Source organism: Aquarana catesbeiana, linkage group LG10 (assembly GCF_042186555.1).
Source record: "Aquarana catesbeiana isolate 2022-GZ linkage group LG10, ASM4218655v1, whole genome shotgun sequence".
NCBI classification, from domain to species: domain Eukaryota; kingdom Metazoa; phylum Chordata; class Amphibia; order Anura; family Ranidae; genus Aquarana; species Aquarana catesbeiana.
In genome coordinates, this window is record NC_133333.1 from 211,317,198 (window position 1) to 211,339,923 (window position 22,726).

The 22,726-nt window shown below is 44.6% G+C and overlaps 1 protein-coding gene across 1 annotated transcript in view; it reads left to right on the plus strand.

Annotated features, from left to right (window-relative positions):
* The first annotated feature begins 10,516 nt into the window (after positions 1-10,516).
* The window catches only part of TIRAP (TIR domain containing adaptor protein), a 60,418-nt gene continuing 48,208 nt past the window's right edge, over positions 10,517-22,726 (plus strand). The window contains exon 1 of the mRNA XM_073603267.1: positions 10,517-10,795. Coding sequence (XP_073459368.1) covers positions 10,770-10,795 — 26 coding nt within the window. The 5' untranslated portion in view covers positions 10,517-10,769. The remainder of the gene's footprint in view (positions 10,796-22,726) is intronic.

Here is a 22,726-nt window from a genome sequence, read left to right on the forward strand (position 1 = left end):
ATTAACCACTTTCATGCTGGAAAAGAGTCAGATCTATTTCCATCATGCTGTGTGTCTGAGCAGACAAGGCTGACCACAGAAGTGTCATTCGGGGTCAAGCAGTGTTAGAATTAGTAGAATTAGTAACATTTTCTATTTTTTAAGCCTCTTTATTATAAGGTACATAAGCATTCTTAAAGTGTATCTAACCCCATGTTTACAAGTATATGTAATGTATTGCATCTTACCGGTCGTTACTACGAGTGGTAAAAACAAGCGATTGAGCTGCGGTTTTACCTCTCCCCCTGACTGCCCACCTAATGCCAACCATACAGCCGGAGGGACTGGTCACATGCCACAGCTGCAATGCTTTGTGTTGCAGGCATCGCCTGTTCAACTCGTCAGTTCAGTCCATCATGAACGCTGCTGCCAGACTCATCCACCTTACAAACCGCTCAGTGTCTGCTACCCCTCCCTGCCAATCCCTCCATTGGCTGCCACTCGCCCAACAAATTAAATTCAAAATACTAACAATAAGTTACAAAGCCATCCACAACTCTGCCCCCTGTTACATCACTAGCCTAGTCTCAAAATGCCAACCTAATCGCCCTCTTCGTTCCTCCCAGGACCTCCTGCTCTCTAGCTCCCTCATCACCTCCCCCCATATCCGCCTCCAGGACTTCTCCTGAGCCTTGCCCATCCTCTGGAATTCCCTACCCCAATCTGTCAGACTGTCTCCAAATGTATCCACTTTTAGGTGATCCCTGAAAACTTTCCTCTTCAGAGAAGCCTATCCTGCCTCCATCTAACAACTGCACTATTTTCTCCATTAACTCATCCCCCACAGCTATTACCCTTTTGTATAACTTGACCCTCCCTCCTAGATTGTAAGCTCTAACGAGCAGGGCCCTCTGATTCCTCCTGTATTGAATTGTATTGTAATTGTACTGTCTGCCCTAATGTTGTAAAGCGCTGCGTAAACTGTCGGCTCTATATAAATCCTGTATAATAATAATAATTCAAGTAAATGAGGCCACACCGCAACTGGAAACCAAAACACCTGGCTCGTGGCTGCGATGCATTAGTCCCAGATAAAAATTGGCGTTTGGAAAAAAAAAAAAACTAGCATTCAGGAGGCAGCAGTATCGCCCCCTGAACCCCTGACAGCAGCTGCTTAGCCACACAGGACAGGGGGTGGGGACGAGCGAGCGCCCCCCCTCCTGAACCGTACCAGGCCACATGTCAAAGCGCGTGCCAAATTGGCGGCAATTGCCAGCAATAGCACCGTCTGAATCGGTGCAACGCCGAACAGTTTCTGTACTATTTTTGGCGAATCTTGGGTGCGATTTCCATTGACATCTGTGCAGCAACCCACACAGATGTCTCTGAAATCGCCCCCGGAAGACGGGACTGACATGCGGGAATGAAATCGTGCGAGTTCAGCTGAACTCGCACGATTTCATTCCTGCAGTCAGTGTGAACCTGGGCTCAGCCTAGATTTCCACTATTACGACCTAAAAGTTGCGCGATTTTGCTGCAATTTTTTTAATGCAATTTTACCAGGATTTTGATGTGACTTGAAGCAATGCCTGTGTATTCTTGAGGTCTGTGGACCTCAGGTCGCATCAAAGTCGGACCAAAGTAGTGCAGGGACTACTTTGAAATCACACAGATAAGAACGGTACTCATTGGAAATCATGGGGTATGACTTGTCATGCGAGTTTGCAGTCCCAAGCCGCATGACAAGTCACACTAGTGGAAACGTAGCCTAATACAGTGATTTGTGTTAAAAATGTGGGCTGTCACTGTACTAATGACACTGGCTGGAAAGTGGTTAAACATCTAGGGTTATCAAAAGGGTTAAATGTGTGCCTAGCCAGTGTTTATGTGTACGGTGTGCTGCTTTGCAGGGACACAAAAGCCATCACTTCCCCCCTGTCAGAATGGAGCTCTGCCTTGCTTACATAGACAAAGCTCCGTCCTGTGTGCCTTGCTGACGATCGGCGGGTCATGCCAGACATCTCTTCGCCGGAACCCACTGAATGGCTTTTGGTGTGATAAACCATAGCAGAAGCGGCGTGTGCCCCATGTTTATATAAATTATTCTGCACAGCGCGTCCAACCTGTAAAAATGCTATGGGGCGGTCGGCAAATGGATAAAAAAAAAATGCTGGTGTAAGGAAGGTCACAGGTTATACAATTTTCTTTCCTGCAAAGAAAATCACTCGATTCCCCCATCAACACTGTGTTCAACTGACTGAAACTCTCCTGCAGAGCTTTTGTGTTCTCCCAGCGGGGGGACGAGGGGTGCCATCCCTGCTGGGAGAACACAATGATTATTGCTAGCAGCTATAGCTACTGGCAATAATCCCATGCTAGAACTTTAACATAGATGCAAAAATTATTATAAAACTGGATCGACTTGGGTGCAATCAGCCTGGCCATAGGTGGATGGAATCTCAGCCGGTCCCTGCTGAACCGGCCAAGATTCAAACAATCTATGGCCAGCTGTAAGAGAAGGACACCTCACCTGTAGGAGGGACAGAGACACAAACAATCTAATATTAGGGTCCCCAGGAGATATGATTACAACTAAGGATGGGCTCAGGCGTGTTCGCACAGCCCACGTGAAGAGCCCGCCAGGAAGTCGGCACAGCGCTGCGCTAATCACAGACAGTGAGACATTGTCCCGATGTGCGGCTGCAGAGATCGGGAAATATCTCACTGCCTGTGATTAGCGCAGTGCCGACTTCCTGGCGGGCTCTGCACATGGGCTGTGCGAACACGCCGGAGCTCATCCTTAATTACAACTTATCTTCAAGCCCATCTTCAGCCAAAACAGTTCTTTTAGCTTTAGATAAAGTGGGGGTGGCTTAGAACAGGGGTCTCCAAACTTTCTAAACAAAGCGCCAGTTTACTGTCCTTTAGACTTTAGGATGGCCGGAGTGTGGTCATTGGGAGTAGAAATTGTGCTGGCGTCAGTGGAGAAAACAATGTATCATTGGTATTAGGGGGTAATAGGGGGAGGAAGAGTTTCCCATCATTGGTGTCAGTAGGAGGAATAGTGCCCCATCATTGGTGTTAGTGGGAGAAATAGTGTCCCATCATTGGTGTCAGTAGGAGGAATAGTGCCCCATCATTGGTGTCAGTAGGAGGAAGAGGCCCTCCTCATTGGTGTTAGTGGGAGAAATAGTGCCCCATCATTGGTGTTAGTGGGAGGAAGAGTGCCCCATCATTGGTGTTAGTGGGAGGAAGAGTGCCTCATCATTGACATCAGTGGGAGGAAGAGTGCCCCATCATTGGTGTTAGTGGGAGAAATAGTGCCCCATCATTGATATCAGTGGGAAGAAGAGTGCCCCATCATTGGTGTCAGTAGGAAGAATAGTGCCCCATCATTGGTGTTAGTGGGAGGAATAGTGCCCCATCATTGGTGTCAGTAGGAAGAATAATGCCCCATCATTGGTGTCAGTGGGAGAAATAGTGCCCCATCATTGATATCAGTGGGAAGAAGAGTGCCCCATCATTGATGTTAGTGGGAGAAACAGTGCCCCATCATTGGTGTTAGTGGTAGAAATAGTGCCCCATCATTGGTGTCAGTGGGAGAAATAGTGCCCCATCATTGGTGTTAGTGGGAGGAATAGTGCCCCATCATTGATATCACTGGGAGGAAGAGTGCCCCATCATTGGTGTAAGTAGGAGAAATGGTGCCCCATCATTGGTGTTAGTGGGAGAAATAGTTCCCCATCATTAACATCAGTGGGAGGAAGAGTGCCCCATCATTGATGTTAGTGGGAGAAATAGTGCCCTATCATTGATATCAGTGGGAGGAATAGTGCCCCATTATTGGTGTTAGTGGGAGGAATAGTGCCCCATCATTGGTGTTAGTGGGAGGAATAGTGCCCCATCATTGGTGTTAGTGGGAGGAATAGTGCCCCCTCATTGGTCTTAGTGGGAGAAATAGTGCCCCATCATTGGTGTTAATGGGAGGAACAGTGCCCCATCATTGATGTTAGTGGGAGGAATAGTGCCTCATCATTGACATCAGTGGGAGGAAGAGTGCCCCATCATTGGAGTTAGTGGGAGAAATAGTGCCCCATCATTGGTGTTAGTGGGAGAAATAGTGCCCCATCATTGGTGTCAGTAGGAAGAATAATGCCCCATCATTGGTGTCAGTAGGAAGAATAGTGCCCCATCATTGGTGTTGGTGGGAGAAATAGTGCCCCATCATTGATATCAGTGGGAAGAAGAGTGCCCCATCATTGGTGTTAGTGGGAGAAATAGTGCCCCATCATTGATATCAGTGGGAAGAAGAGTGCCCCATCATTGGTGTTAGTGGGAGAAATAGTGCCCCATCATTGGTGTCAGTGGGAGAAATAGTGCCCCATCATTGGGGTTAGTGGGAGGAATAGTGCCCCATCATTGATATCACTGGGAGGAAGAGTGCCCCATCACTGGTGTTAGTAGGAGGAATAGTGCCCCATCAATGGTGTTAGTGGGAGAAATAGTGCCCCATCATTGGTGTCAGTGGGAGAAATAGTGCCCCATCATTATTATCAGTGGGAGGAATAGTGCCCTATCGTTGATATCAGTGGGAGGAATATTGCCCCATCATTGGTGTCAGTGGGAGGAATAGTGTCTTGTATCAGATAAAGGCCAGCAAAGAGCCACATTTGCCCCCAGGCCGCAGTTTGGGGATCACTGGCTTAGAACATCTGTGGGGTTTTATGGCCTGTGTCCCCATTGGAAATATTCCCCTCATTTCCCGATCTGTCTGACATCCATCAAATGCTCACCACACACATTACAATCTGATTGTACAATCTCCTTTAGATCATATGGTGCAAGATCCTGCCTGAGTGGATACAGATGAATTAGATAGATTAGGTAGGTTATCATATTAGATCAGTGTTGGTACATCTAAAGTTGATTGTACTAATATTTTATGATCAGATTGTAACGTATATGGTGGTCCTTGGGCTGACCATACACTCTACAATCTGATGGTATTGAACGGAAGCTCCTTTAGCTCTACCATCAATCATATAGTACAGAGTGTACAAGGGCCTGCCTGATTCAATACTAATTGAATGAATTATTCATGTTTGTCCTCATATTACAGTTTTAGTAGGTCTAGAGGACACTGTACAGAGATTGTACAATCAAATTGTATAATGTATGGCCAGCTTAGCTGTGACGTATTCACTTTGCCATGATGAGACAAAACACGTCACTCTGTATGCTGTGGGCCGACCATTAACAGTGTGGCTGGACGTTTGTCATGAATGGGTATGGCACCTGTCTGGGCATGTTTGTTGACGAACAATAACCACAATAGCTGTAATTAGGCCCGGCACAGGTAAATAAAAGGTGAACCAGTTGGACAGGATGGGCAAGACTTGAACAAGTCATTAAGGTTGGGTTCCCCACATCCAATTCACAATAGAAGGAGATTCTGACCGGCTATAGAGCCGATTCACACATCTCTTCTGTGCGGCTCCGGTGCAAATTTGCACAGGAGCCCTGGGTGTCTTTTGGTCCATTTCAGGTCCAAATTCAGCCAAAAATTTGGGCTGAAATCGGACCCGAAACTGTAAATCAGGATGCACTGGACCCCCGCTGGGAGCCGCCTGGGGCGATTGTGTGAACAATCGCCCCAGCTCCAGATAGGAGCATTGGTAAAGGTGCTGGATACAGGTCAGAAGAAATCTAGCATCCTTCCATTGAAGAATGAAATACAATAAACTAAAATACTGCAATCATGTGAACAAAATGAACTTTTCTTCATCCAGGCAAAATAACGGTTTACTTCAAAGTATAGATGGAGGTAAAAAATTTTTTTTTTAAGCTTTGGGTAGAGTGGAGATAGATTAGAACCCCCATCGGGTTTTTATTGCTGTCTGTGTCCCATTAGGTAGATTCACCCTCTCTGTTTATCTTGCTTACCATTATTACCGAGTAATAGTGGGGAAAACTTGCAATAGGGACTGTAGCTCTCGTGATAACCAGGGATTCCCTCACTTTGGAGGGATTTCCTCTCACTTTCTGTTTTGGCAATGAGACAGGAAGTGAAGGGAAATCTCCTTAATGCAAAACAGATGGCAAAAAAAAACCTGACAGGGGTTATAACCCTTCCTAACTCTATTTCAAATGAAATTGTTTTGCTTTTAGTTTTTTCTTTATAAGCAAAGTATGGTCAAAGCTTGTTTGGTCATACTTGTCTTCTGGGTCATAGGTGTGGAATTACTTGTGCTCTCCTGTGCACCAGAATCAGCCAATAGCATGCTAAAGTTCACTGCCGGCTGATGTCAGAGTCACTCCAGTCTCTCTGAGAAAATCCCAACAATAATGTCGAGATCCACCCAGACGCTTGACCAGCAGCTGGCTCAGCTTTTCAGCACCCCTCCGAGAGCCTGAGTCTGCATCTCCTGCTTCCTCCACAGTCCACTGCCCCAGTAAGTGCTGAAGGGGCAGAGCAGAGAGAGGTAACTGACAGTCACTGCTCTTCGCTCTGAGTGGACCGAGAACTGAGCAATCAGCGGTCATGTGATCTCCCAGTTCTCAGGCTAAGAGCCAGCGGGGGACAGCTGCCATGTCAGAGTGATGCTGCAGCAGGGAGGTGGGTATTGCCATCCACATAGCGCATATGTGCAGAGAGTGGCCTTTAACACCCACACACATGCTTCTAGGGGCTGCTAATGTCTGCGCTGATAGCAAGTACACTGCGCACTCCTAACACAGAGACTGAGCTGTCAAAACAGCTCTCGATCTCTACTAATAATCGGGAACTCTTTTGATGCTTCTTATGTTATTAGCACTGGCATACTACCGAAATTTCACTCTAGACAAAATCGCTGTCAAATCGCATGTCAAATCGCCGGCACCGTCCAAATCGATGTGAAGCACATTGCGGCGCCGCACCTATTCCCAAAAGTAGTTTACTGCACCACTTTTGGCGAGTTCAGGGGTGATTTGTATAGACTTCTATGCATGAGCCCCCCACAGATGTCTGTCAAATCACCCCCGAAGTCGGAATGAAATACCGGTTTGAAATTGTGCGAGTTCAGCCAAACCTGCGCGATTTCGAACCGGCCCTCAGTGTGAACGTGGGCTAAAGAGGAACCTCCCCCCTCTGTTCACTGGGTTATCCTCAAAACACATATGCATCCAGCATCGTCCTGCTGCAATCCACCAGGTGTTGTACCACCATCTTCTTTACTAATGACACCAAGGGGCCGGCTGTCTCTTCCTGGTTCTTGTAGCTGGCTGTACACTGAGCAAATTTTGACCGCATCTGCATCATCAGCGTATTGCTCACCTGCCCTCTGCCTATCCATTATAATGCATGTGCTTTCATTGTGGAGGCTTTTAAAATTTAGAGTAAGACCCCTTTCAAACGCAGCCGCCCCTCCGTTAGCGCTAAAGCACTGCACGTTTTAGCTGCACTTTTGCACCGCTTTTCGGCTGCTAGCTGGGAACTTTTAACCCCAAAAAAGGGGCTTTTCAGGCGCTTTGAAAGTGCAGCCCATTCATTCCAATGGGCAGGGCATTTTGGAAGCACTAAATACAGCGCTCCCAACCTGCCCCAAAGATGCTGCTTGCAGGACTTTTCGGAACCTCCCGCAAGCGCACCGCCCCAGTGAGAAAAGTCACACTGCAATGAAAGGGAGGCTGTTTTCAGGCGCTTAGCAGAGGCTAGTTCCAGCGCTAAAGTGCCTGAAAACCCCCCCAGTGTGAAAGGGGTCTTAGGACTACAGAAAATACCAGGGTGCCTTGACAGGGCTTTGCAGCTTACGCAAGTATTTGCAAATGTGTGCAGACTAATGCCGGCCATACACGGTTCGAATTTCGAAAGAATCTTCTTTCGAAAATTGTATCTAAGAATTTTCGTACGAATTTCGTACCATTAGTGGGCTGCAGCAACGGTCAATTTTTGCGCGGCAATCAAATTTGAGGAATCGGACATGTTGGAAATTTTTTGAAAAACTAACGATTTTCTAATCAAGGATGGGAGAATCGTGCGAGAAATGTAATAATAAAAAAAAAATGTGCATGTGCAAGAAAAGAAAATTTACGGAGAGAAAAGAAGATTCCCGGCCACGAAAATTCTTTTCTGTAGCAACATGAGGTGAAATTGAAGGCTTGGTCGGCCAAATTTTGAAAATCAATGGTGGCATCATCGGATCACAAAATAAAAACCTACTTTCCGATTTTGAAAAGAAAATTTGTTTGAAATTCGACCATGTATGGCCTGCTTAAACCCGTTTTTATGGCATACTTTTAGACTGGATAATTCGGTTGATTGCAGGCTTGTCGGTAAGTTGAGAAGGGAAGTTCTCTGATTTTGTTTTGCATGCTGCGTTGCCCTTCTATGTACTCCTTGCTGAGAGGGCAGTGGTCATTTGTTTGGATTGTAATAACCTGGCAGAGACACTTGCACAGCTGAGTTTGACAGGTATGCAGAGACAAGTACACAGACCTGGACCAACAGGCTCTGCATCCGGGTTCGTGCATCCATCCCCGTACCTGTGCAGTTGAGTCTGTACAGCCGATGGGTACCTGTTCACTGTGTATGGGCCACCTGCAAGCAGCTCTGTGGTCGTTTATAAAAAGGCTTTGAACATTGCATGGAGCAGAACATTCCTGTGAATGAGCCCTTTTAGTCTGCAACAAAACCATAGCTCCCAACTGTCCCTGATTTGTCCCTCTGTCCCTCATTCCTCCTCATTTGTCCCTCATTTTAGTCTGATGTATATAGTTGTATATAAAATGCACTTTTTATCTTTCAAAAAGTGTTTCCCAGTACTAAACTGCTCATCCAAATTCTAAATTGCTGTATTTGCAAATTTAAAAGCCAATATTAAGGAATAGGAGTAAAAAAAAGCACTTGTGGATTTAATTAACTTTTTTTGGTTAATTCTCCTTTAAGGGGGTGTGGCAGGGGGCGTATCTTATGTCTACATCATTGTTGCCAACTCCCAGAAAAAATGGGCACTTTTCTCCTGCCAATGAAAAAAAAAGGTTGCCAGTAAAAAATATGGCTGTGACACTTGGCCGAAAACCATCCGAGTGCTTGCTACAGTGTGTTCGGACTGTACCGGCAGTGTGTCACGTGAAGTCATGATGCAAGGGATCGGAGCAGCCCGAGCCTCATGTGCAGGTCTGCGGAACAGGAGGAAGGCAAGCCGGGGCTGGACTGAAGGGACCACCTGGCATGAAGAGAGAGGGTCACTGTGACTCTCCATTCCAGGAGGGGATGTGTCATGTTGGTGAGGTGCCATCATCATCTGTGCCGCTGTCAGTGTCACTGTAAGACCCCTTTCATACTGGGGGCGTTTTTCAGGCGCTTTAGCAATAAAAATAGCGCCTGTAAAGTGCCTGAAAGAAGCCTCAGCTGCAAACCCAGTGTGAAAGCCCGAGCGCTTTCACACTGGGGCGCTGCGCTGGCAGGGCGTCTGAAAAAGTCCTTCTTTGCAGCTCATTAGGAGCGGTGAACTCACCGCTCCTAAAGCGCCCCTGCCCATTGAAAACAATGGGGCAGCGCTGCTATACAGCTGGCAAAACGCTGCGGAATTAACCCCTTTTTGGCTGCTAGCGGAGGTTAAAACCGCCCCGCTAAAAGGAAGGTAAAGTGGCGCTAAAAATAACGCCGCTTTACCGCTGACGCCCAGGGCGGCACAGTGTGAAAGGGCTCTAAGAGTCAATTTCATGTGTGTGAGCCGCCCATTCTAATTTCTTGTCCTCTCGATTCCTGTCCCTGAGCTGCTTACTTACTGTATCGAAAATAAAATAAGAAATATGTTTTTGCCTTAATATCTACCTTAAATCACTTTGCTAATTGGAAATTGTACTTGTTTGTAGCCTAAATACTGAAATTTGCACTTAGGACTGTAATTTTGTAACTTTTAGATATGCCAGTGAAAACTTGACAGTGCCAGTAAAATATGGGTGTCGTGTCAGTAAATTTCAATCTGGTAGGTTGGCAACACTGGTCTACATCAGGGGCGGACTGAACATTGAGCCACTTGGGCACTGCCCGAGGGCCCTGGGCCACTAGGGGGCCCCATCAGGGTTGCCAGCCTCAGTAAAACCAGGGACAGTATGTATAAATCTGTGTTTTTTTACATCTGTCTAAGTATACTGTGTGTACATGTATGTGTATACTGTGTGATTGTATACTGTGTGTGTGTATACTGTGTGGCCCCATAATCTCTGATTGCCTGGGGGCCCCATAATCTCCTATTGCCCGGGGGCCCCATAATCTCCTATTGCCCGGGGGCCCCATGAGTTATCAGTCCGCCCTTGGTCTACATACATTTGCTAGTAGGTGTCCCTCATTCCTATCTCAAAACGTTGGGAGGTATGACAAAACCTCCTAAACAATGCAGACGTATGTTTCTTTGCATGTTGAGGAATCCTGCCTCGTCCCCTTTGCATTACTTTTCCATGATCTGCCTGTCTAAACACAGGGTTTGGTAATGACAGCTGACTCAGGACTGGAAGGGGAGGGTCATGCCGAAGTGAAAGCCTCTTGTGATCTGGGCACTGGGCAGGCCTACACATTGAGGAGGAACACCCATCAGACTTCCTCCTCCCGAAGCCTCTATGATACTGTAACCTGCACAAACAACAATTGCTTGAGACAGTGTAGCACCTGTTGATTGAACAGACAGATGTCTGCGAAGTAACTTTCAGAAGGATCCAAGGAAGCCCTGGGCCCCCTCTTATATCTGATGAAGGAATAATGGCTGCTGGAGAAAAATGAGCAAACATGAACTGGACCATGATCTGTGATGGCAGAGGAGTCCAGAGCAGGGAGGTCAGTACCTGGGGTCTCTTCTATGTTTTCCTTTTACTGCAATCCAGCATTCATTTAGTTATAATTATGTACTGCTATAATCTTGTTTTACTTTGATTAAATCTGATTTCTACTTATGGATTTTATTGTGCAGTTACATTGGTCCAGCGTGGAATAATGTAAGTATGCATATGCCATACCCATGGGACCGCTGTGGAAACTATGACTACTACGGTGATCTCTGCTGTCTCCTGGGGCCCGTGCCGAGTAGTTTCCCTGCTGCATAACTACAGGGGGTTGCTCGCTCCTCACGGGCACCATTCATAGAATGCCTTGAGTCTTTCCCAATGAATGCAAAGCATTCTGTGGTTGGACGAGGTAGAGCATGTGATCTCACCTCCCCTACCTCTGCACCTCGTCCAATCAGGGAACACTTTGCATTAATTTGTTTGCAATGCAGCAGAGCAGCCACTTAGCAGGGGACTTGGAAGGCAGCGGTGATCACTCTCGTAGCGCTGCCTGTTGCAGTTATTGTCACTTTAACCGCTTCAGCCCCGGACCATTTGGCTGGCCAAAGACCAGAGCACTTTTCGCGATTCGGCACTGCGTCGCTTTAACTGGCAATTGCGCGGTCGTGCGATGTGGCTCCCCAAACAAAATCGACGTCCTTTTTTCCCCACAAATAGAGCTTTCTTTTGGTGGTATTTGCTCACCTCTGTGGTTTTTATTTTTTGCACTATAAACAAAAAAAAGCGACAATTTTGAAAAAAAAAATATTTTTTACTTTTTGCTATAATAAATATCCCCAAAAATATATAAAAAAACTTTTTTTTTCCTCAGTTTAGGCCGATTTGTATTCTTCTACATATTTTTGGTAAAAAAATCGCAATAAGCGTATATTGATTTGTTTGCACAAAAGTTATAGCGTCTACAAAATAGGGGATAGATTTATGGCATTTTTATTAATTATTATTTTATTTTTTTACTAGCGGTGATCAGCGATTTTTATCTGCGACATTATGGCAGACACGTCAGACAATTTTGACACATTTTTGGGAAAATGCATTGATTACTGTAAAAATGTCACTGGCAGTGAAGGGGTTAATGTGTGTCCTAGGAAGTGTTCTAACTGAAGGGGGATGGGGACTGTGCAGGGAAACTAACAGATCACCTGTTCAGACTCTGTATGAACAGAGGATCTGTCAGTTCTCCCCTCAGAGAACCGGAAACTGTGTGTTTACACACACAGCTCCCGGTTCTCCGTGTGCCCTGAGCGATCGCAGGAGCACAGCGGTGATCGAGACCGCCGGGCACTCGCATCGGGTCCGTTGGCGAGCAGAGGGCGTGCTAGTGGCCCATGACGGCGATTCGCCTGCCTGTGCCGTTCTGCCGCAGTATAACTGCGGCAGACGGTTGGCAAGCGGCTACCCACTTGCTTACAGGGCACCTAAACCCCCCTCCTGCCCAGACCAATTTTCAGCTTTTAGCGGTGTCACTCTTTGATTGACAATTGCGCGGTCATACAACACTGTACAAAAATGACATTTTTATTATTTTTTTTCCCACAAATAGAGCTTTCTTTTGGTGGTATTTGATCACCTCTGGGTTTTTTATTTTTTGTTAAAAAAGACTGAATGTTATTAAAAAAATACAAAACCGTTTTATATTTTGTTAATAGATTTTGCAAACAGGTAATTTTTTTCTCCTTCATTGATGTACGCTGATGAGGCTGCACTAATGGGCACTGATGGGCTGCATTGATGGACACTGATGAGGTGGCACCGGTGGGCACTGATAGGTGGCATTGGACACTGATGGTGGCACTCATGGGCGGCACTGAAGGGCATTGATAGGTGGCACTGATGGGTGGCAGTAATGGGCACTGATGGGTGGCAGTAATGGGCACTGATCAGCACAGGTAGGTGCCACTGATAGGTAGCACTGCTAGGTGGCACTGATTGACACCACTGGTGGGCATTGATAGGTGGCACTGATTGCTGGCACTTACGTACTGCGAGCACGGATTTGTGGCACTGTGGGCACTGATTTGTGGAAGGTGGTACTGGTGGGCACATAACAGGCTCTTCCTCTTTGGGACCGATGTCCCTTCCAACAGAAGCCGGTGATCGGCTTTTTTTCTTCTCACGCTATCAATAGATGTACTCCTGGCAAAGCAGATCGGCTACAGCGCGGATCTAAAACAGTTAACACAATGCACAGGCATATTTACATTGGTCTAAGTTGGACCTGATATCCATACTTAGAGTTCAGCTTTAAAGCCAAAAATTGTCCCTTGTAGTGGGGTTGCACCCACACTGCATTGGTTAATTGCTTGTTTAGTTTTGGGGTGAGTTAGCCTTTTTTCACCATCTTGCTCAGCAGGAGGCGCTCTCCACGCTCTGGTGATGAATTTTCCCTCAGCATCATCACATCCAATGCAGGCCTATGGACCCTGCATTGGTCTTGATGACGTCTGGAGTATAGAGATTGCAGGGACCATTCTAGCAGTGTGCAGCAGTAGAAAATCAGGTAAGTAAATCTACTTTAACAAGTCCCCTAGACTGAAAGCGTTTGTTACCCCAACACTTCATATTACTTCTGTACCATGTACTTATATGAGAAAATATCCTGTTCACTTTGAATTGCTTCCTTCGTGTGAAATCCCTTGTGCTCCTGCCAGTCCCTCTGGTTTCCTATTAAAAACTGACCACACTAAGCAAAAGAGCACACCGTGGTCAGTTCTCTAGCTATGATGGAAACTCTGTGTACGCTCCTCCAATGATCAGTCCTATTTTAAATCACTTACAGTAATCAGCCCTTGCAGTGCAGGCAGACCCACTGCAAGTGATCATTTTCAAGTTTTATCCCAACATTCCATAATCCTGATATGTGTCTGCTGTACCATGTACTTGTGTTAAAAACGATCCTGATCCTTTTTGTATTTATTCCTTTGTGTGAAATGTCTGGTAACCCTTCCTGTCCCCCTGCTTTTTTATTTCAAACTGACCACACTAGGCATGTGAGCACAGCCTTCCCAGCATGGTTAGTTTTCTGGCTATGTTGGGAGAACAGCCTGCTTGTCCTCCAATGGTCAGACTTGTGCTGACATGCCCTCCCTGCACAGCCATTCACTGGAAAGATGAGAGTATTGCGCTTTGTCTCTTGCTGACACGCCCCCCCTGCAGTCTCCACCCCCACCTCTTTAAAACCCTTATGCAGCTAAGAACAAAGGTTACGTGATCACTTATAGAAAAAGCAAAAAAGTAGCTACAGTATATGTTTGTAGCACCCTCTACATAGGTAGGTGCTAGATATGTTTTCTTCTGTGAGTATAGGCAAATGTAAGCAGGCTCAGTCTGGGGGGGTGACCTTGGGCCTGGGCTCGGGTGCAGGACGGAGCCCTCCAGGAATTCTGTGGAGGCTCTGAATAGGTGGCACAGGAGGAGCAAGAGACGACAACAGGAGCTAGTACGGCCGGGCAAGTCTTCAGGAGAGAACCACCGGTTGCAGCCAGGAGGGCTGGTGAGTGACATGCAGTCAGAAGCACTGGGGAGGCACGCCTGAGAGGACTGGGAGTATGCAGTCAGAGATGGGTGCAGAGCCAGTAGTGTGGACTGCAATTTTATGGGTAGTGAAGTCGGGGCAGCTGCAGCCAGGAGGGCTGGAAGGGCCTGAAGAGGACTGACTGGGAGCAGTAGTTCACCTATAGGAGAGCTAGCACAAAGGACTTTCTATTTTCTGCTACACCATAGGGGCCCGCGGTCCCTGCCTGCAAAAAAGCAAGTTACTTGGGCCTGGCTGAGTCAGTGTCGGGCCTAACCACGTGCTAGATGTTCCTGAGAGGCAAGAGCTGTGCAGGAGGAAGAAAGAGAGAGCAATAGTCTGCACGCAAGAGTTGTGCAGGAGGAGTTTGGAGAAGTATTATGTACAGAGAAGTGTACATAGTTGTCTCCATTGATTGATATACAATCCACCGATTAATTGATATACAATTTGCAGGGCATCTCATAATCCCCTTACCCAATCCAAGTTAAATTCTCTAATAAAAATAACAAAAACAAGCACATGGACTGTTTTCTGCCTGAGAGTGACTGAGGAGTGAACACCGGGCTGGGCAGGGTGACAGAAGGGCCACATCACTTAGCAGCCCCTATACGGGGGGTACCGCTACATTTTTGCAATAAAAAAAAAAAAACAACAAAAAAAAACCCAGTGGTGATCAAAAATATTTGTGTAAAAAAAGATATAAATTAAATTTGCGTACAGTATTGCATGACCGTGCAATTGCCAGTTAAAGTAGCGCAGTGCTGAATAGCAAAAAATGGTCTGGTCATGAAGGGGGTAAAACCTTTAAATGGTTGATTGCTGTAATCTTGATTATATGTTTGTATACCTGTAACTTTGTAACAATATTTCCAATAACAAAATCTGAACAAAGGCAAAAGACAATGAGACTGTAGCGTTTACTTAGGACGAACATAAATAAAAGAGTCAGTGGGCTTCCATGCATGATCGCCCATGCAAATGATCGTTGCAAAAACATGAAAGTGTGAATTCGCACATCTGTGCCTAAGAGTGGGTGGGGGGGTACCAGTTCAGGCACAGGGGTCCACCAGCAAGTTCTCTTTTGTACGCTTTACTGGGTTTTACCTTTTCTAGCAGAAAACATCACCACTGAATACTCAAATATAATTTTTATTTTCAACTATTCAAAACATTTGTATTCTTTTTTTTTCTTATTACTTGTTGCCTCTTCATAATAAATAATTACATTTTATTCCACACTCCAGCAATAGCGGATAGCATCAACTATAATAAGGGCTGTGCAACACTGGTATGGGCATTACTATTACCCTTCTGTTCTAATCTTCCTCCTCTTCCTCTACACCAGTGTTTCTCAACTCTTTTTTTTTTTTTTTTTTTTTTTTTTTTAGTCAAGGCACCTTTTTAAAATTCAGCACCATCTTAAGGCATCTTATTCTAAAATGCAAATAACTAAACAAATAGACTGACATAACGCAGCAACATCCACACGTAGGACACGTAGGACACCCAACATTAGAGGAGATCTATTCTTACAAAGCTAATGCACCTTTGCACACTGGTACTTCCAGCATTCCTCTTCCTACTCGCTCAGCTAAAAAGTGATCCCAGTGCTGATGGAGAGGGGCAAGCAGAGATGCAGGGAACTAAAGTACTCCTTAGCAACCAATTACATCACTAGTTGTTAGGATGCCAGCGGGTGTCCCTCACAGTGCCCAAGCATGTAATGGTGCACAATAAAAAACCTGGGGTTTGTAACAAAAAAGGCAAATTGTTGGGCAATTTGGGGCAATTTTTAGGCATTTTGCCAAGGCACCCCTGGTTGAAAAATGACCGCTCTATACTCTTGGTCAGTTGCATTCCAATACACTATACTTTTCCGATATTTATTTCTATTCTCCTTTACATGTCCTTTTCTATTTCTCTCATTCTTCCTAAAGTTTGCCATACTATGCAAAGTTCATCCGGTTCCTGATAAACCACCCGAATTTCACTATATGTCTGGCCCTTCCCCCATGCCTGACATTCCTTGATTGAAAAATTGGAGGAGCTGGACATAAAATTTTCAACTGAACAGTGGCTACATCCAATTGGATGCAGCTGCTGTTCAGGTATACATTAGGAACAACAGGAGATTCACCAGTCTGCGCCATATAGCTATATAGCCTGCAGGGTGAAGAAAAAAATATCTAATAGGGTATGGCCAGCATAACCAAGATCTCAAAATTACTTGATATACTTTTCTAATTTCTCTCTTTCCTAATACTGCCAACTGATTCTTTTCTATTAGATTCTCTTTCCTCTTCACAATATTGCACAGCTTACATTAAAAATATTAAAGTGCTTCACCCAAATCTTTGGATAACTGTGCCCAACGTGTTTCACAGCATTTGAGGTTTTGTAAGGTAGTTCTGCACAAAAAAAGTTCATGAAGCCACAAGCGTGGCTTTTGTTCCGGGACCGTGATTTACTAGGTAGTAAATCCAGAAGCACAATATCAGTTTCCATAGTATTATACCCACAGGATGTTTTTCCGCTTCTGCAGTCAAATTTGAGAAAACCCCAGTATATATTTGTTATATTTTCTCATTAACATAGCATACCTAAAAATAGTTTCCCAAAATATTTCTTACCTTTGTAGGTGTGTCTTTGGAGCAGACCTTGGGCAATCTACTCTGAACAATTTTGAAATAAGAGGAAATGAATATGTTGGTATGTCCCCACTGACACAGAAAGCCAACTTCTAGATCTTTCACACCCTTTGTTAGGACAGTGCTTAAATCTAGTTTACAGCTGATAATGAGATCTGCCAACCTTTTTGCATTTTTTTTTCTTTCTGGACCTAGACAAACTTGGAGGTAATGGGATGTACATAGACACATGTCCGTTTAGTTCTACCTTCCCATAGACTAACACTGAGCTCCTGTTCAGATTTGCTTGAAAAACTAACAGGTGGATCTGATCGGTCCACCCATGTAAAAGGACTTTTAGCCCCTGTTTACATGGGCATAGCTGCTGACTCATGATCTCCCGGTGGATCGCTTCGTCAGCAGCAGCTGGCTCTCAGCTAATAGGCAATTAGCATCAAATATGCCGCCCATCAGATGCCTATTAGAAGAGGGATTTTGCACTAATATCCACTTCAGTTTGCTGCAGCCACTTTGATTAAATACAGCTTTAGCGCAACCACATCTGCTTCTATGGGGCAGGCTGGCAGGTAGGATCGCCTATCAAACATGACAGGGCTCTTTTTTTTTTTTTATGTTACTGTGCTACAAAGTACAGCCTCATGGCCGCATCAATGTTGATGGGGACACCTGACAGCCACTGCCAGGTTCTGACAGGCGGCTGAGTCACTTTTTTTCTAACCGTCTGGATTTACCACACCAATTTGCTCATATGAAAGGGGCCTTAAGCCAGCTGTACATGGATCGAAATTTGGCCAGTTCAGCAGGGACCAGCAAATTTTGAACCATATATTGGGACAGTGGTTGAACAGAAGTTGATCTGCCGACTGACTTCTGTACAACCAGCCTGTGAGATAAATACTGTTCGATCCTTACTTTACTGTGAAGATTCTATACTTTATACATTTGCAACATGTACTATCAGAAAGAGAAATTCCATTATCACAGTGCTACATGAAAGTCAGATTCAATATACACTACACTTTTGGTTCACACAGTTGGAGAATGTTCAAACCCATGCAATAGGATCCAGATCCAGTCATTATTTACACTACTTAATACTATCAGTGTTTTATAGGTAGTTTTGTTTATACAGTTTCATAGACAGTTAGTTCTCTTTTACATTGTTCTATAGATTTTTTTTAGTTCAACCCAGCGGGCTGAAGAAAACGAACTTCTAGTATGTAACAGGATTTGGTCCCCAAAGGCAAAGCTAAAACAAATATTTAAACAATTGTGACTAGAATAGAAAAGAACATTCCGACAATGACAAATGTCTCTATGAACCACTTCATTACCAAATACTTTCAACACCTTCATGCCCAGGCCAATTTTCAGCTTTCAGCACTGTCGCACTTTGAATGACAATTGAGCAGTCATGCAACTTTGTACCCATATGAAATTTTTATAATTTTTTTCACACAAATAGAACTTTCTTTTGGTGGTATTTACCCACTTCAGCCCCGGAAGGATTTACTCCCTTAATGACCAGGCCATTTTTTGCGATACGGCACTGCGTCACTTTAACTGACAATTGCGCGGTCGTTTAATGTTGTACCAAAACAAAGTTTATGTCCTCCCCCCCACAAATAGAGCTTTCTTTTGGTGGTATTTGATCACCTCTGCGACAATTTTGAAAAGGAGAACAATTTTTTACTTTCTGCTATAATACTTATCCAAAAAAAAAAAAATGGAAAAAAACGAATTTATTCATCAATTTAGGCCAATTATGTATTCTGCTACATATTTTTGGTAAAAAGCCCCGCAATAAGCGAATATTGATTGGTTTGTGCAAAAGTTATAGCGTCTACAAAATAGGAGAAAGATTTAGGGACTTTTTAATTTATTTTTTTTATTGTTTTTATTAGCAATGGCGGGGATCAGCGATTTTTAGCGGGATTGCGGCGGACAAATCTGACCCTAAGTGACACTTTTTGGTGGCCAGTGACACCAATACAGTAATCGTGCTATAAAAATGCACTGATCACTGTATAAATGGCATTGGCAGGGAAGGGGTTAACACTGGGGGGGGCGAACAAGGGGTTAAGTGTTCCCTGGGAGGTGTTTCTAACTGTGGGGGGAGTGGACTAACTGGAAGTAGAGAGAGATTGCTGTTCCTGATCACTAGGAACAGCTGATCTCTTTCTCCTCCTCTGTCAGAACAGGAATCCGCCTTGTTTACATTGGAAGATCCTCATTCTGCCTCCTCAAACCGCGATCATGGGTGGCCGGTGGACATAGAGTCCGCCAGACCCGCAGGTGAGCTCCCTTGGTGCGCACCTGCCCGCAATATCACATGCACAGAATGATGTACAGGTACGTCGCTTTGCACAGCTGAGCAGCCTTGCCTTAGTATATATGCGAAAGACGGTCGGCAAGTGGTTAATCACCACTGCTTTTTTTTTTTTTTTTTTTTTATGATAAACAAAAAAAGACCAAAAATTTGGAAAAAAACAAGTTTTTCTTCATTTCTGTTGTTTCTCTGGTATTTAATCACCGCTATTTTTTTATTATTTGCAAAATAAACTAAAAAGACCAAAAAAACAAGTGTATGCATGCTACATTTCTTTGGTTAAAATAACCAAAATCAGTGTATATTATTTAGTCTGTAGGAAAGTTATAAAGTCCACAAACTATGGTATATATAGTAAAACCTTGGATTGCGAGCATAATTAGTTCCGGAAACATGCTTGTAGTCCAAAGCACTTGTATATCAAAGCAAATTTCCCCATAAGAAATAATGAAAACTCAGATAATTCGTTCCACAAACATTTATTTATAGGTCTTTCAGTTTATAGTCCATATAAAAAGATTATAGCAATGTGATAGGTAAAATGTCCATCCACAAATGGCAGCCTCCACAAGGGGATTAGAAGCAAAATCCAGCAGGAGCTACAGAGTAGAGAGGTGCCTCTAAGTTGTCAGGTCACCTTGAGGCTAGGTGACAGATGCACTCTGTAGGAGTCAGAAGTGCACCGCTAGGTAGTGGACCCTAGGACTGACTGCTGCGGATTGAACCCTGGGAGGTTCAGGAAGCAGGTCTCTCTCTCTCTCTCTCTCCCCCTCCCTCTCTCCCCCCCCCCTCTCTCTCTCTCTCTCTCTCTCTCTCTCTCTCTCCATATAAACATGATTAGGAGTGGTACTAAAAAAAAATAGGTAGATAAAATCTCTATTAGTATGTAATACTCTCAAGGAAAAGCAACATATCTATTACAAATCAGCTTCCAGGCTATGCCCAGCTTCTAAATGGGAAATGACGGGGGGCCTCAGATAAAATATCTGACCTGGGGATGAGGCCGGAAACCCCCTCCAGACCAAAGGAAGCGGCCAGGGGGCAGGCCAGGTCGCCACAACACAGTCCCCGTCCCTGTGTAAAAAAATAAATAAAATGTGTGAGTGAATGAATATAAGTGGAAAAATGAAGTGTCTAATAAGTGAGCCACCTATGTGTTCCCAAAGGGGAACTACAATAAGTGTAGGAGTATTGTGTATAAGTGAGACCACAAAAACAAAATAGGTGCAAACCAAATGTAAAGTGTTATTATACACTCCAGTAGGAGTGCTAAGGGGACAAACAAAACTAAACCAATGTGTGTAGATGGAGTCAGGAGGTGACCCCCCCCCCCCTATTACCTGAAGTGTGTGATTGCGTGAGAAGCGAGGGTAGAGTCCCTTCCTGGTGATAGGAACATGTGAAGCGCTCTGCTGGCCGGCCCAGGCTGATTTACCCCGGTCCAGGGTGGGTCCCCGCCACCGTCATGCCAAAACGCTATTACAGCTAGGGGGAGGCGAGGAAGGCATGTTCCACTAACAGCACCTACGTTCACAGTGTATCCAAGCCCACCCCATCTCCGGCGAGAGATGTAAGAAGACCGTCCCTCCACCACAGCGTCATATGATGCCGTGAATGGGGCGTGTATGCATGACGCCGATGCACAGAAGGTCAATCCCCGCACCCTCACCGCAAACATGGGGACGGGGAGGTGGAAAGGACTGCTGCGCATCGCAACCCCGGAAGCCAGACACAATCCCAAACCCACCGCCCATGAGCTGGGCTGGCTACCAAAAATAAAAATTTTTATGAATAGAACCCTTGAATTTTCCTGATGGTTCGTCAATGCTGTGAGAGAAGGCCGCAGTTCTAATCCACACATTCTGTTTAGTTATTTGTATTTTACGAATGTACAGGGTGACTTGGTATGTGTGAAATATGTGCTATGCAAATATTTTTTTGAAGATAGAACTGCTACTTTGACGTCTTTCAGAGTTGTGTGAAATCATTTTGACATTGTTTATATTTTTCACACGCAAGAAGCTTGTATTTTTTACCAAAATACTACACACACAACTGCCCAGCATTCCGCAGCTTCTATATTAGGCCCAGCTTGGCCACTTTTTCCTGCTTTTTGTTGAAGTTGTATCTTAAAGAACCCCATCCCTTTCAGCCCGACCTATCAGGTGCAAGATTGCAACTATTGACACATGCCCCAACGTCTTCAAGGGCCCCAACTTAACCAACAGAAAATTCATGGTAAGAACTCTATCCAGACTACTTTCTCCTGAGAGTAGATCCATACTGACATTGATTCAGTTGCCACAGGCCTAGAATTCGTTTCTTATGCCGCGTACACACGGTCGGACTTTTCGTCTACAAAAGTCCAACGGACGCTGACGGACTAAAGCTGGCTGGTAATCCGATCGTGTGTGGGCTTCTCCGGACTTTCAACGGACTTTTTTAGCCTCAAATCCGACGGACTTTAGATTTGAAGCATGCTTCAAATCTTTACGTCGTAAGTACGACGGACCCCGAAGTCCGCTCGTCTGTATGCTAGTCCGACGGACAAAAAAACGACGCATGCTCATAAGCAAAAACTAAACGGAAGCACTCGGTCTAGTAAAACTAGTGTTCGTATTGTAGGTAGCACATTCATCACGCTGCAAAATCTGTGATCGTTGAATGCAGCGCATTTTATTTCTTCTTTACGAAGGCTCTATAAAGAACGAAGGTGTTTTGCTGTTCATAATCAGAGTTCTCCCAAACTGATTTCTGGATTCTTTTTCTCTTTGATCTCATGAATGATATAGTATGCATTTTAAAAACAATGTTTCCATACTAATAATACTTTTTCCCCTTTTTTTTTTTTAGGTTTGTAAAGTTAACACAAAGAACCCATTATTCTGTTTTTTTTTTTTTTTTATAGTGATTATTTTTTAGTTTTTAGATAAAGTTAACCCAAAGCACCGTTTTTGGTTACGTAAATTTTTGGATTTTCAAGACTTACCACTTGAACATTATTAACATTAGTAATGTATTTTTGGTGTGTTTTTTTTCTAACTCAATGAGATTGTTGTCCCTTGTTAATTTAACATTGTGTGTAAAATCAATGATTTCAAAGAAAAAACATAAAAAGTCTTTTGCTAAACTCAAAAAATGATCCATTTATTCATGGTCAAAATAAAATAAAGAGGAAGTCAACGCTGGAAAAAGTCGGTGTACCAGAAAATTGGGATCTTGCGGAGTCCATATAAGAGGGAGCACAATCTGGTCCAAGAATCCCAGAGATCAACAGCACCAGCAGATGATCTAGATGTCCCCAGACTGTGGTCCTACAACAGCCTGCGTCTTCTGTCAGACCAGACTGAACCCAGGTCATCATTTTCTTCTCTTCCCTGCAGCCTTTCCTCCACGCTGCCCTGCAGCCTTCCCTGTAGCCTTCTTTTG